The sequence below is a fragment of the Bactrocera oleae genome, chromosome 4 (genome assembly GCF_042242935.1).
Source record: "Bactrocera oleae isolate idBacOlea1 chromosome 4, idBacOlea1, whole genome shotgun sequence".
Lineage (NCBI taxonomy): Eukaryota > Metazoa > Arthropoda > Insecta > Diptera > Tephritidae > Bactrocera > Bactrocera oleae.
Genome location: NC_091538.1, coordinates 14,713,948 through 14,731,022, shown reverse-complemented (window position 1 = coordinate 14,731,022; position 17,075 = coordinate 14,713,948). Strand labels below are relative to the sequence as shown.

General features: G+C 33.6%; 1 protein-coding gene across 1 annotated transcript in view; it reads right to left on the bottom strand.

The window, feature by feature from the left end:
- The window catches only part of sli (slit guidance ligand), a 44,471-nt gene extending 30,026 nt beyond the window's left edge, over positions 1-14,445 (bottom strand). The window contains 5 exon segments of the mRNA XM_070107737.1: positions 269-340; positions 2,276-2,347; positions 3,300-3,371; positions 11,862-13,489; positions 14,369-14,445. Of these exon segments, the coding sequence (XP_069963838.1) occupies positions 269-340; positions 2,276-2,347; positions 3,300-3,371; positions 11,862-12,547 (902 nt within the window). The 5' untranslated portion in view covers positions 12,548-13,489; positions 14,369-14,445.
- Between the last annotated feature and the right edge of the window lie 2,630 nt (positions 14,446-17,075).

The following is a 17,075-nucleotide window of genomic DNA, read 5'->3' as shown; positions in this document are numbered from 1 at the left end:
TATGAGATTATGAATAAAAAAAACTGTAGCAGCCCAGAACGTTCCTACTTAAGAAAAGTATAAAGTAAAATTCGTGAACAAATATCTTTAATTAGCATATATTATAAAATTATAAACTAAAGATATCACTAATACTTGTACTAAGTGAGTAAGTAATTGATTATTAATGTATTGTAGTTATTTGAACCTCTATAGCAGCATTCCTCGAAAGAAATCAAAGAAAATATGTTTGGTGTTTAATAAAAAAGCATTGCATTCGACTACTTACAATCGCAAAAGACTCGCTGAACTTGACACTAGATTTTCAGGTATCGCCTTTAGCAGATTGTTGTTAAGGCGCCTGTATGTATGCATTGTAGAGTTGTAACAGTGTTGTGTTTGCGTGCAGAAAAATCCAAATTGGAAAGTCCAATCAATCCAAAAAAACAAAATTAAAATGAAAAATAAGGAAAATTAATCAATAAAAGACAAAAGAAAAGAGTAAGATTAAAAAATGAGAAAACAAAAAATAAAAAGTATTTCTATTGGAAAATTGTAAGTAAAAAAAATTGGCTAAACTATAACACGCGTATATTGGGTTGTTTCAAATTAATTTTTACAAGATTCAAAACCTTCATGTTAAGAATTTGCAGTGAAAAGTTGCCACATAAATAAAAAATATTAATTTTTATGAATTCAAAAATGACCTCTACGGAAATTTCTGGATCTTCTTATTACTTTGAAATGAAATAATTAATTAAAGTTTTCTACAAATACTTTGAAAGAGAAGAATAATCTATTGGTAAGAGACAACGAGAAAATGAAATAGGAAGCATAAAAGCAAAGCGCCTAAAAGTATGCTAGAGATTGCTGCAAGCTAAAAGTTAGTGGATACGCTACGTAAAATTAAAGACGAAAATAAATGTAAGAATAGATCATAATAACGTAGATTTTTAGAAGATCACAGATATAAAAGGGATAGTACGCCAAGAGAAAGGTTCACACTTGGATCAAGATACATAACATTTTTACTAAGCTTAAGTTTAACTTTTTAACTGGGTAATACCATCAGATCAAACCGAATATATAAACATTTTTTTCATAGATTGATATAAGCTTTTTTATGTGCGCGAGAAGTTTGATCTCCATTGGCAATCAGTGAGTGGTTGGAAGCTTTTTGTTTACTAAACAAATTGTGTGTCTGGCGATTTTTACTATTGAAAAAATTTAACGAGTTTGCTTGAAATTTTGTGTTGCCAATAGCATTACGACTACGAAATCGTTAGAAATGTTGCGTAAGTTTTTTAAGGAGTCTACTTTATCACTCACACGCGTATTTAAGTGGCATAAAGCATTCAGTGAAGGTCTTCAGGTTATTGAAAACTTGCCTCATGCTAGGCCACTTCTGTTAGTGACAGCAACATAGAAAAAGAAACAATGCTTGAAAATCGGCATGTTGGCATGAGAGAGATAGCAGAAGATCTCAACATCTTTTATGGATCGACTCAACTATTTTGGTTAATATATAATCTGAATCTGTTGCAAAAACGACTTCGAGTAGAGGTCGCAGAAGAGACAACATATATGAGGACTGTACATTCATCAAACACATCATTACTGGTGATGAGATGTGTGTTGATGAATATCCCAAAATCGAAAATTGAAAGGTCGCTGAAGGCACTAAGGCCATCCCAGTCGTGGCATATAAGATTGTATTGGAAAATTGGATTAAGTGTTGGAATGCTTGTAGTGGCTCCAAGGTAGTCTATTTTGAATTCGATAGTAAAAATTTTTATGACTCTAGGTTACCGTTTTGGTTAGACAATTGGTTAATTTCGTTCGAAAACAAAATATTTTGAGGATACTATGGAGGATTTGTTTTAAATTCTAATAAAAAAGTAACAAGCAAATAAAAATAATTGAACTGAAAATTGAAAATTCAGCGCTTTTGAAGAACCCAATATATAAGCGAGTAACATGAAAAATAAATAACCATAATCAATAAAAAATAAATTGCTTTATCTAGACAGTACTGTTAGCCAAAAAGTAACTAGAAAAATCAGTTTAGTTCAAATAATCTTTTATGACAATGAATATAGTAAAATTTTAGTTCAAACACAAAATTAAGTTTTAAATTTTAAAGAAAACTTTGAAATTTTTTAAGTAAGTTTTTTTTATCTGTTTTTTATCTGTTTTTTTATTTAATTTTTATTTTAGTTAAAGCTAAGCATTCAGTAATGCAATGAAGACTCTTACGCATGCAAAAGTTGAGAAAACTAAGTAAAACTAAACTTACAGTCGCTCCAGTGACACCAGATCCTGGAAAGCGCCCTTCTCTATTGTGTGTATTTGATTATCCGTTAGTTGGCTGCAAGAGTGCGTATAATTTATTTTTAATTTATTGCAAGACAATTAAGATAGTGTAGAGTTTATTTATTAATACAGAGTTGCATTTGATAAAAGAAGAAATTACTAAGAAATGCATACATACACACATGCATGTACATATGCATATTATAATACAATAATACAAAATATGCTCGTTGACTACTACCAAAACTGCCAACGAAAGCCGAAAGCGCTACAAATTATTAACGAAGATTTATGCTGCGCAAAGGTCAAACCGAACAAAATATGAAAATTTGGCGTACGAACGTTGGTCCGAGCGAGTGCCAGCTGAGCGGCAGTGTATTTGTTTGAACAATATAACATTTAATTGGCGTTGCACTATAAATTATTACAACAAAAAATTTTCTTTAAATATATATAGACAAGAGATTTCTACAAGAAATAAAGAGCTTCCGCTTAGCGCGCTTGCAAACGCTCATACATTTCAAATACCATATACATATATATACAAGATTTTCACGCTTTTAGCTGATTGCATATTTTAACATCGCTGATTAGCTTTTGACTCGAAATCACATTAAAACGCCGAATATACTCGTAAATATATATTTTTATTTAGTTTAACATTTACCCTGAAAAAAAAAATCAATTTACAAATCGTTAATCGCCGCTACCCAACACTGACGCACACACATATATACGAGTATAAAGTCGCGCGCTTGTGTGTGTGTGTGTCAGTGTAGTAATCATTGCAAGTGCAACGAACATTTTTGAGCATCAAATCGATTCGTCAAGCTTTTTATGTAATGCCCATCGGCAACGCTTACTTTACAAGACACTTAATTATTGTTTTGATTATGCTTCGTTGTTTACATGCAGTTCAAAAACAAAAGAAATACAAAATTTTATACATAAATGTTAATGTTGAACCGGGTTTTTTGTTTGTTTTTGTTTTCGTTTTCTATACTTACAGTATACGCAGTTTAGTTAAGCGTTGAAAGTCGGCTTCGAAAATTACTGTTATATTGTTGCCTTGCAAATCGCTGAAAATATACAAACATAATGAATGAATACAAATTTGCAAAAAATAAAATGTATGATTTAGTGAAATTCTTTTAAATTTAATTAAAAATATTACAATTAAATTTAATAAATAAATAAAACTTCTAAAAATTATTTGGCGTAAGATTGGATATACATACATCTATAAGCATAGAATTGGTTGGTAAAAATATATTAAATTTAATAATAACTTTAATTTGTATATCCAAAGAGTTGCCAGATAATTTAATTAAATTTATATTTTTTTAATTTAGTAATGTTGTCAAAAAGTACTGCCAATTTATAGTTTCAATAATTGGTCATTTGAGATATATACCATTATAAAAAATATATATTGACTTGTAATTATATATCTTATGATATGATAAATAATCTTGGTTTTCATCAGAGCAGTATTAAAAAAGAAAAAAAAAGAAAAACTAGAAAAAACGTTAACTTCGCTTGCACCGAAATAATACTAGTTCGCGTATATTGAGACGGACAGATGAACATGGCTAAATCGACTCAGCTCATCATGCTGTTCATTTTTTTGTATATATATTTTGTAGGGTCTTCTACGCATCCTGCTGGGTATTACAAACTTCGTGGCAAACTTAATATTCCCTGTTCAGGGTATAAAAATATATATATTTTTTTTAATTTGGCAAATCTAAAAAATATATACACGGATTGAAAAATTGGGCTCAGATCAATTAGAGTTAAGTTTAGAAACCATTATCAGATTTATTTCAGATAAGAAATTCTTTTAGTATGTAAGTATATAAATCGTAAAGACGAAGACAAAATGATGAAGTCCTAAAAAAAAAACGGCAAGCTAATGGCTCAGATTTGTAATATGCATTATTTTATTATTATGATCATATCTCTTGTATAGCTTGATTGATTGATTGATTGATTAATTTTGAGGTATGCACCGCGACCTACGGTCTATTGTGCCCTCCCCTAAGTCATATCGTGTCATCTAGGCCCAGCATATTGATAAATTCCACTTGTATAGCTTAAGGGATTCTGTGTATTCTTTAACAGTTTTGTAGGTCATCCAATTGGTTCACATGATATCCAACTTTTATTAGAATTATTAGATAAGAGAAACCAAAAATTAAAATTGGAGCAAACTTCTTTGGAATTTAAGCATCTAAGCCAACACGAAGTGGAAGAGACAACTTTTACAGGAGTCTCTTATGGTTTTCTGTAGTTTTTATACACTGAACAGGGGTTATATTAAGTTTGCCACGAAGTTTGCAATACCCAGCTAGAAACGTCGGAGACTCTATAATATACATACACATATGTATGTATGTATATGATCAGCGTGACGAGCTGAGTCGATTTACCATGACTGTCTGTCTGTTCATATATACAATCATGTTCTTGTATGTATTTTTTTTTAACGGAATTATAGCTTCCCTACCTCGCAGTTAATATATTTTCTTATTTTATAAGATTTAAAGTATGTTTACACAATCTGAGGATTACTTATATAATCGTTAGATAATCCTACATATATTTACAAATATGATCAAAAACCGTTGACAACGGGTGTCACTTCACTAGAATAGTTATAAATCAAGGCGTCAAAGTTCAGCACCCCCGCTTAAAAATATTATACCTACAATATATACTATATACGCATGTATGTGTATTTGTATATAAAATTTATAACCTATATAATATATAGCTTAACTTGTTTATGTTGCTTTAGACACTCAGTCTCATTTGCTTACGGCTTAAAAGGCGGAACCCCGCTACTAACTGCCGTCAAACAAACGAAGGGCAAGCGCCAAGGCCAGGGTCTATAAATGCTCCGAATAACTCTACAAACACACACATAAACAGACATACTACATACACACATATTTACATAGCTATGCACTTTCTAAGCTAAGAAAAACGTAAATATAATGAGAATTAGACTACTTTTCCCGAACTCACCACCTACGCAAATGCTGCTGGAATGCGAGTGCAAGGGTACACTGAAGAATATGTAAACTTGTTATGTTTTTGTTTGGTTCTTTGCCTTTCTATTTTCTTTTCGGTTAACTAAGATTATGAAATGTTTATGTAGCGTATAAAATACAAACTCAAATAATAACTGAAAACAAGTTAAATAAAAGTTGAGGAACAAAGACTTCTTCTTAGCCGAAAACAAAGGTGAATATGTGTGTTTATACATATGTATGTATATCATATAAATAAATGTAAAATTTAATACGTTTTTTGACTGTTGGCCGCGTGTGTTGGTGGTTGTTTATAGCGGCAAAAACCAACAAACAAATATGTGCAATATATACAAACATTGCTTATTGTTGTTTCGTTTCTTTGTGTTTGTTTCATATTTGTAATGTTAATCGCGCAACTGTGGCGTTTGCGTCGACCGGTGGCAAGAACGTCTGTTTTACCTGTTGGCACTGCAGCCTGATGTGGCGTTTGAAATGCGCACAGCCTTAATTGTATTTATGATGTGTGTATATGTTTAGATGTAAGTACAGTGGCAGTCATAAGAGTATTTTTTTTTAGGTATACATAGTTTTTAAATATATGAATTTCGGCTTATTTAAAGCGCTTTAAATGTTTATAAGGACTAAGTTGCAGAATTCTAAAATTTTTCGGAACTTACATCGCTATGTAATAAATTTTTACCTTAAAATAAATTCATGGGTACACACACTATTACATTAACACGAATCCCGAAGTTCGGAATCCCGTATATGTAATCCCGATACTTTCTTTTTTTATTTTCTATACACTTCAGAACTTATGCATACATACATATGTAGTATATTGATTACTCAAATCCCGATCCCGGATCCCGAAAACTTAATCCCGAGATTTTATTTTTTATCTCTGTTACATATCTATCTGTTATATATATGTATTATCAACTCGAATTCCGAAATAATTACTCGGGATCCCGAAATTGTAATTCTGATACTTTATTTTTTTCTCTCTATTTTAGAACTTACACATATAACTCGTATTCCGTAATAACTATTTGGAATCCTGAAATTTTTCTTTACTTTCTCTGTGCCTCAGAACATTATTGATTTGTAAGCTAACCATTAAAGAACTACAAAACATTCAGTAGCTTTTCAAAAAAATTGAATATTGGAAGAAGGGAAAGTTAGTATTAGATTTAGGTAAATAATGTTCCCGGATTTGTTAGAAAAGTTCCACCTACAGTTTTTCAGATTCGTCTCCGAAATTATAATATTCATATAGACTGCTCAAAAAATGGTAATTCGGACTACTACGGCGACCGGTCAACTTCTTTTGTAGCGAAAAACATGTTTCAGAAATAATGGGTGCCGTTTTTAGAACACCATATAGTGCGCATTTCGGAAACTTAATAAGAAAAAAGTGTTTTTCATTAACCAACTGTGAATTATACAAGTATCGTGTTTGTCGAGTGAAATAGATAGTGCTGAACGCCCAAAGGTATGCTAAAACGACGCCTAAAGGTGTGCTAAGTGTAAACATTATTGGAATATCAATATGACCATGAAGTTACTAATCAACTATTAGAGCAGTGCATGTCCACTTTATTTCCTAAATAAAATAGGCAGCGCTTGCCGCCTAAAACTATGCCTTATGGAAGTTTTAAGTGCACTAATTGTCTAGACAGACAAATGAGTTATATATAAGAAGTTGTGCGCTCGAGGATTGCAGCGCACTTATCTAGCTACCACTGTAGTTGTTAAAAACAACAACAACAACAAACACAAATTCACTTGCATACCAGCGCAGAAATGCAGCGATCAGTTAGGACGCCCGTCAGTCCGTCAGCTGTTGGTGGGAATTAATTCCAAGTATCAGCACATCATAATAATGTAGCCAAGCAGGCAACAGGCGAACTGCCAAGACAAGGCAGCACGCTGAATATTTCTGTATATGTGTGTGTGTTAAAACAACAGGTAAAATGAAAATATACAAAACTAAGAACGAAGATAAAAATGAACATGCAATGGTACAAGTAGAAGACTTGACTAAAGCCAGCGGCAATGCCAGCATGCACACACGCACACCAATGCGGATGTATTCTTCTTTGCTGGAATGCTGACATGCACCAGCGATACACATAATTGCGCACAAACGCCGGCCTGTCGAGAGTCGAGAAGAATGTTTTACTGCCTCGCTGTTGTACTTGTTGTTGTTGTTGTCTTTACAGCGCTTTTACCTCGGGTGGCGACCCAGTGCCTTGCGTCAAACATCAAATTACCAGATCTTCATTCGATAGTTTTGAATTATGAAATTTATGTTATGAGGCAGATGAAAAATGCGCGATGCTAAGCAGAACTGTGTAAATGCAAGCTGACATACTAACAATTTATTCATGTACAAATATATATACACATATATTAGTGTGATGTAAATATATGTTGTGTACCTGCTCAAATATGATTAAAGATGCCATCAAATATTTTGTGGTTGAATGTTGTAATACATAATTGCTTATAAACACACAGGCAAGCAGACGCACACATACACTTGTAAGAACACACACGTATATATTTACATATATATAATATATAGGTGTATGTGTGCACACCTACTTATTCTGCAGCTCCTGTAATAAATTTCGGTCTTGCGATATCAAAATACAAAACTTGTGTGGTTTCGCCTTCAAACGATTTTTTTTTATTACGATTTGCGTTTTTGTTGCTTTTTTATTTACTTTTTTTATATTTTTTTTTTGAAAGATCAGAATTAAGCAGTAGTTAGTGGCAATTGACTACATGTGTAAGCATTTGAAATTTTCCAAATTAGGCGGTTTGTAGTGGAAGTACGCATAAAAGATATAAGAACGTTAACTTCGGCTCCACCGAAGCTATAATAAGCTATACGGGTGCATTTCTTAAAGCGTAAAAGGGTATAAAGATGTCTTTATCGCGATTTTGATCGATCAGTTTGTGCGGCGGTTCGGAGATTGTCTTGAGCAATAATCTGTGTGAAATTTCGTGAAGATATCTCGTCAAACAAAGAAGTTTTTCATAAAAGGACTTGCTTTTGATCGATCAGTTTGTATGGCAGCTATATGCTATAGTGGTCTGATTTAAACAATTTGTTCGGATGTTGTAGGTTTGTTTTAGACAAATCTATCTCTGACAAATTTCGTAAACTATATTTTTGCTGGTTCAGTTGGTATGACAGCTATATGCTATTGCGATACGATATCGGCGATTCCGACAAATGAATAGCTTCTTAGAGCGAAAAGGAGGGACATGGCGAAATCGATTCTATACCCTATAGGGTCTGCGACGTTTCCTCAAGAGTTACAAACTTCGTGGCTAAATTAATATACCTTGTTCGGGGTATAAAAAATACAAAATACAACAAAAAACAATTTAGAAAATACAACGCCACAGAATTGGTTGGTGCTCATTAGCGTCGCGATTCCCATTTTTAATGTTTTCTAACAATGTATGTATATAAAAACATACATACATACAATATAGATATAGACTCGCATATGTCTTTAAGTATATGCCTGTATGTGTTTGCGTCTGATATTAAAATTAAGGAAATAACATTTAAGATCTTATCTGTTGTTGTAAGACTGTGAGAAACCAAATTGTTTGTAAGATTACACAAGCTGCATAACTCAAAATTAACTACTCCGGCTCTTTTATTAGCGTTAAATTGCTGGTTGCTGTTCTGTGTCCCACGAATTCGGTTTTTTAATTCACCAACAATGGTGAGGCAGGCGATTTTTAAGTTGATGAAAATTATATTGTATGAATTTAACTAAATAATATGGCAGATCAAAGGAAAAAATAATAAAAAATTATGCAAAAAGATGAAACAAGAATTTGTAGTTCTTTATAAGCGAGTGAAGGAAAAGTAATTACGCACTGTAACAGTTTGGAATTATAAATACATATAATATATTGGTATAGATATGTATGTATGTATCTTTATATATTGCATATATATTTTGTATTTCTCTAAACAGTTTATGTAGATGCAGGCGTCGCTAATCAGCTGATTTAGTTTTTATACGAAGCTTTTACATGGCAGAAACACACTACGAGGCTTGCCTATTCTAGCCTAGAAGTGACCACTTTTAGGAAAAAACTTCTATTAATCCTGCCGATATTGGCAGGTTGTATTTTCATCAACTGGAAGAATGATATGAGTGTAGAATTTTTAAAATACCAAACAACTTCATTTATTTTTTAATTTACCCATTAAAATCACTTGGGCTGGATAAAATTTGGACTTCCATAGATTGCTTGAGATATCTCATTATTGGTAACAGATCTCCTAAGATGAAACGATCATTACTTTCGCAGTACATTAGTTTAAAAAAATTATCACGCCTATTTTGGAAAGAATTGCATACCACATATTTTCGTATGATCTCCTTTGTTTTATTTTTTAGACTCTTTGGATATAGCAAATTATTCCATCTATATTATCTGCCTTGGGTTTTCGGATTCAACAATTAGCTCCAAAAAGCATGTCTTCGTTATGGGTTACTTAGAGAGCATACTAAAAGCGTTAAGAGAGATGCCGAATGAAGGAGAATCAGAAGCATGAACAAATCATGTTATTTTTATTGGATAAAACTTCAAGCGGATATCAATTTTGTACGGGAAAGCAAAAGGTAAAGCCTTACGACATGGAACCGGTTTGACAATTAAGTTATTGAATTAAACTTTACTTGATTCCAAACACCACTATTCCGGATTGTAGACGGATGAACTAGCCCAAACAAAATATTTCGACTTAAACTGACAATATTTTAGCTATAAAATAAATACTAATAGCTACCCGATGCTCCCTTCGGTATGTATTGCTCTAGAGTTAACTACAATTCTACTACTTTTTTCTACTGACTATTTACTGACACACTGTAAGAATTATGCAACATCTCTGATTTAAAACTCTACAACTCTTTACTTCTTGTCACTTGATTAAATTGCAAAGTTGGTTTAAAAATCGTGTATAAACTCCGACACACACATCTATATGTGCACATATGTCTACATAAAAGCACTAATGGCCCTCTATTATAGTGTTTAACTATTTTTTACACACAAAGATTTTGTGATGTCTTTGAACTGCGCAAGAAAAAATAGTGGAAAAAAGAGATTTACTCTCACAGTCTTCTTCTGGTTGGGCATCACGTCCGAAACCGGACTGCTGTGCAGAGTGGAGAGTGAAGTTGGTACTGTTGCCTGTAATTTGCCAGTACGAACAAGTATGGCACAATTTGCAATTATCGCAATTTGGGGTCATCAGCCAGGCCGGTGGACGTCATCATCAGTTTACAAGTCACATCAATATTAGACGGTTTGTAGCCGAAAAAAAAAACAAGAATTTAAAAAAGAAAAGCAATTTATGTGGAAATTGCCACATAATGGAATTTAATTCCACAAATTTGTTAAATTATCTAAAAAATGCTAAAAATCGTGGAACTAATTTGTTGGCAAAGTAATCATCCATTCAAAATATCAACTAAAGCGGGAAGTATTTAACTTGGCTATGGTTATTAAACAGCAAGTATTTAAAAAATTTTAATATTTTTCCCTAAATGGGAACAACTATTGTATAATAAGTATACATACAAGAAATATTTTACAACTTTCAATTTTTATACTCTTGCAACATGTTGCTACAGAGTATAATATTTAGTTTTGTTCACCTAACGGTTGTTTTTATCACCTAAAACTAATGGAGATAGATATAGATTTCTATATACATATCTTTCTTCTAATATTTATTTAATATTGTAAATATTATATACAAATTATTATAATAATTTAATTTTTTAAGCTAAGCTAAACATGTATAATAATACCGACATAATAAATAAAAAATGTTATTCAATACAGTTGTAATGCATTCTATATAAAATCAATTATAAGCGTATACAAAAAACACAAGAACGATTTCGCATAATTTGAGTAAATTTAGTTTACAAATTGCTCTAATTAATTTCACTGTGAGTGTAAATAACTGAGGCAACAGTTCCTACTTCTAATTATTAAAATATATGTATAAAGAAATCTTAAACGAGTATACCATTTAACTTTGCGAGAGTATAAAATGTTCGGTTACATCCGAACTTAGCCCTTCCTTACATGTTTTTTCTATCTTTTTAATGCTAGAACTTTTTTAATTACTAAAATAAAGTTTCTGCTGACTAAAATAAAGCGAATAGTTTCATTTTTAGTTTACAGCTTTACTTTGCAAATTACTGATTAGACGTTGATTAAACTTTCGATAGAAAGCTAGCAAAGAGCGCTACACACGAGCATAATTAAAGCAAGAGCGGAGGACATGTGAAACAATATTACACTTTGCATGTACTTTTTTTCAATAAAAAAAATTCAATTAAAAAACTATGTAAATAAATAAGTAAATAAGAAAATCGGCTAATATACATATATATGTATACATATGTATGTATGTATATGGAAATAAATATTTCAGACAAATGTCACACATTAATATATGTTTGTACTTACAGTCGCTCTACATCCGCCGATATTTTTCGCGGCACTTGCGTCAAACCACGATGCGAACAGTCCACAGTCAGGCCATTACACGAACAAACACGCGGACAACGCGACTCACTGATCACGCCCAAACTGCCGCCGGGTATGTGTATACCCACCGACGAAGACGACCCACCATACGGTTCGGCCGTGGCAACCTGAAGAAAATCACCGCAGGCAAACAGCAACAGTAGATGGGCGAATAGTAGGAAATGTTGTACACAAAACGCAGGCCAACAGTGGCGGCGACGATGCCGACGACATTGCGGTATGGGTGGTGGAATGAAACGTTTTGTGCTGAGGTGGTAGTTAGGGCGACGATTGGCGCGTGTGCACGTTGTAAGTGCGGCACCGATACGTTTGCGACGCGGCAACGTCGCAGGGCTAGCAGTGCCCGGATGACTACAGTAATCGAGCGCAACAGCCGCCGTACAAGCGTCGGTGTTAAACACTGTTTCTACACCGTTGCCGATTGCACTTTCACTGCTACAGCCACCAGCTGCTTGTTGAGTATAACTGACACTTGCGCTTATGTTGGCGTCTGTAGCGCTGCCATCATCACTGCTGCCGACACAACCAACAACAACAACACCACCTCCGCCTCCTTTAAAACGCATTGGGGAGTAGTAGCGACGTTGGGGTTGCAGGTGCGTCATTTCCGCACATTAAAATAGCGCAAGGAAGAGGAATGTACGCGCGCGTTTGCTTGTGTGCCTGTGTGTGGGGTGTTATGTGGCGCTTGATATTTTATGTTGTGTGGTGCTATGATTTTTTGATGTGTGGTGTTTTAGTATATATATATATATTTTTTTTATTACTTTTGGTGTGTGCAGCAAAGCGCTTGCGTTTGCATTTGTTTTTTTACACTTTTATTATTTTTTCTGCAGTTTTATTATTTTTGCTTCACTTTTATGTTTTTTCTACACTTTTATTCTTTTTTCTTTGCTTTTATTTTGTATTTTGCACTTTTGTATTACTTTTCTTTACTTTTGTGTTTGTTAAACCTTCAATTAACTGCCGCATGCGGCAATGGCTTTTCGCTTTGCTTGTTTGCTTTTATGTTTATTTGTTGTGCGGCAAGTTGTGGCAGCAAGCTGTCGTTTTTTATGTTATACTTATTAAATTTAGTGGTTACCAAACCCCTTTTTTCATGCACTTTTTATGCACAGCTGATTTTTGTTTTTCTTTTTATTATTTTTCTTTTTGTTGCGCCAAATTACTTTACATAATTTTAACGGCGCGAGTGTGTGGCAGCAACGCGCTCGTTACTTTCACGCAAGCAAATGTTTTCGTATTAATTTTGCACGTTGCAGTTGTTGTTGGCGGTCACAGCAAAACAGTTGTGCCATTTTCACATTCTCAGGCGCTAATAATTTTCGTATTTATTTTAATATTTTCGTTTTTCTTTAACGTTTTCAACTTCGTGTTTCTTTCAAATTATTTATTTATTTTAAATACTCTTACGCTCTGGTTTCATTAATTTCAGTTATTTTCGCTTCACACGTTTACACACGTAACTTCGTCACACCGGCAGTCACGACCAATACGCTTCGTTCACGTCCTAACGGCGTTGCCTTGAAATGAATACTGCTTGCCGCCTGTGTGGAGTAGAGTTGCAATTGCTGTTATTGATGTGCACCAAAAATGAAAATAAAATACAAATACAAAAACAAAAAGAAAATTCACAAACGCACAACACTATGCAGGAGTGTGCATTTGGTGGTTGATAATTTCCTCACAGTCGGCGGTAGGCGCAAAAGACAACCAACCACTTTGCTGCGCAGAGTATTTCTATTATTCAGCGAGCAGTGGAAGAGGCATGCACTCTTCCAAAAGGAAAAAAATTTAACTTCGATTGCACCAAAGCTATAATACCCTTCACAGGTGCATTTTTTATTGTATAAAAAGTTCTTCATCTTGATTTGGATCGGTCAGTTTGTATGGCAGCGAAGTGCTATAGTAGTCCGATTTGAACAATATGTTCGGAGATCGCAGCGCTGCCTTGGACAATACTCTATGACAAATTTCGTGCAGACATCTGTTCTAACAAACAAGTTTTCCATGTAATAAATCGATTTTGATCGGTCAGTTTATTTGACAGCTATATGCTAGAGTGGTCCGATAGCGGCGGTTCCGACAAATCAGCAGCTTCTTAGGGAGAAAAAGACGTGTGCATAATTTCAAAGCAATATCTTAAAAACTGAGGCACTAGTTCGGGTATAGACAAACAGGCGGACAGACGGACATGGCTAAATCGACTCGGCTCGTCACGCTGATAATTTATATACAAACATATAAACGTTATAAGGTCTGCGACGTTTCCTTCTGGGTGTTACAAACTTCTTGGCAAACTTAATATACTCATACTCTGTTCAGGGTATAACAATAACAAAAAGAAGGAAAAATAAAACGAAAGGTCGCCAATGCGCTGTGCACTACAAAGCTGCAGATTGCCGACCTGTAGGTAGCGGATGTACATTTGTATTGTAATTCAATGCGAGCAGATAATAATAAATGCACGCGCGCTGTGTTGCTGCTGTTGTTGCACTGCTTCCTTACTATCTTATTGTTGCCGCGCTGGTATCTGTGTTGTGTATGTGTTACGCTGTTCATTTGCCGTGCGGTGCGGCAGCTGTTTTAGGTAGTTGTGCCACAAATCCATATACAACAACAACAACAAATTTTACTACAACGTTTATAATCCTCGACAGCAAGACGGTTGCCTGCAAGTAAAGAGTGCAAAGAGAGTAACAAAGTTAATGAACATGTTGCAATAATGCCTACAAACAATTATATGTATGCAATGGTGTATATGTATCATATATGGTGCACGTATGAGTATATGAGTGCATGTGTATGTGTACATTTTATTTTACAATGCCGCATATCAGCTTGTTGCTTGTTCTCCGATAAGGTAACGTGGTACGCGTCAAATAGCCTCAGGTACGTTTGAAATTAAGTTAACCGGGCTGACAAATTCATATGTTTCACTCAAGGACCTCTTTGGCGTCGGCTGTTAGCAGACAATAAGCGTTGCTGAGTCTAAAGTGGGTGGCAAAGTGGTGGGTTGCAATTAAAAATGCACTTGTGTTTTCTTGTTTGCTGCTTTTGCTTCAAGTGCAGCAATGTATTTGAACGTATTTGGCAAATAACGGTACGGATGTACAGTGGTGTTGCAAATTTTATATCGAGTTTGGCGTGTGACATGATTTTTAGATGTGAAATAATAATGAGACGTCTTCAATTCACAACTTTTCTCCTCGCTATACTTGAAAGTAACAACAAGGTATCCGAAAACACAAGAGAGTATGCATATACCTCATTAATTGGTTACTATTCTATGTGTTTTTGATTCTACAACACAAGAGAGTATGCAGATACCTCATTAATTGGTTACTATTCTATGTATTTTTAATATTGTTAGCCTATCTGCAAGGTTTGGCAAATTGTTGACTGTTTTTTTTTATACAAAACGGTTTCCAAGAGTATTTGTAAGAAGTGGTCACGATGCACCTGGAGTATAAGCCTTGGATAGATATATGAACCAAGGATTATAACAACAACTGTAACTACAAAGGTCTCGATACGTTAATGGAGAAAATCACCGGCTATATCTCCAAATTTGAAGTTGTCTATTGTAGCTGTTGCATCTTACAGTTGAACCAATCTAAACTAAAAGAAACAACGTGACTCCTCAGAAGCTCTAAGTGACTACACATCACATTTACAATATGAAAACTTACTTAATCGTCCGATGCAGAAATGCATTGAGTAGGTAAATAAAAAAGTGATAAGCTTACAGACCCAGAAAATCTTAAAAATAACAACATTAAAGGATCTAATATGGGTTGGAGATACATAGATCCACCTGTGACTCGTAGAACCTACATGTTTTTACTTTAAATCAAGCTACACAAATGGCGTCTGTGTGTTCCATTCCTGTCGCTTATTAAATTTTAAGGATAAATAAGACGACTATGCAATTTAAAATTGTTAAACTTGTTGAGGGATAGCCTTAGGAGGTTATATCCACTTGTAAGTCAGAAAAAAAATCGTATGTTATTTTATGAGGCATTTTATTTAATAAATACATAAAAATAATGTATCCCAACAGCATTTAATGTATTGTACTTTAATAACTTGTAATACATTTAGAAAAAGTTTGGATTTGCTTTATCGCGTAGCCGATCTCAAAAAGACCTCTGAAAAAAAATGTCTGACAGCAAGGTAGATTTTTCAGTCAAATTATATCAAATACAAAACACAAAAAAAAATCATAATCTTTATGATTGATGAATACAGGCAATGATCGAAGGACTAGTAAAAACTGTGAAAAAAAGTGTTTTTTTATTAAATAATTTACACTTGAGAGTGGCTTAAATTATTGTGAAATTGAGAGAAAGAGCAAAGATCCAGAAAGAAAATGAGTGAGCAGTGCAAGTGTGGTACTAAATTTTTTAAAACTAAATATATATTATATATACATATCTTCACACAGTGACCAGTTGGCTTATAGGCTCTCGGATTTACAGACTACAAATCACATTCAAAAGTCTACATGCGTCTAAATAATGTTATGATTAACTTTGTCATGTCGTTAAATGTTTATCAAATTTTTTATCGGCCAGCCACTGTGATTCGAGTAAATAAAATCTGAAGTGGTATATACATATATATAAATTATCTACCAAATGTTTATACAAACCAAAAATATTTATACAAGATAATACAAATTAAAAAAAAAAAATAAAAATAATAAAAAATTAAAGCATTATCCATAGTAAATAATGCATATGCATTTTATGCACGCTACTGTATATTTGCTAAGAGTATAATTTATGTGCTTAAAGTTCTCCGCAAACGAGATAAAAAGCGACCCTGCCTTGCCTGCATGCGTTGCGCTGAATCTTATCATTGCAGCATCGCTTTTCTATAAAGCCGTATAACGGTAAACCGACATGTGATGCACTCAATTATTTAAATCAATTACACATACTCATACAAATGTAAGCACTTTTTTAACAATTAAATACATATGTATATGTAAGTGTATATGTGTGTGTGTGTGTTTGAGCTTCTGCATTTATAACTGCGCTCTTTAAACATGTTTCAAGGGTGATCGCGTCTAATTGATGCTTAAGACAACACAATTTGTAAATTGACAAGCAAAGAAGAATCAGCTAC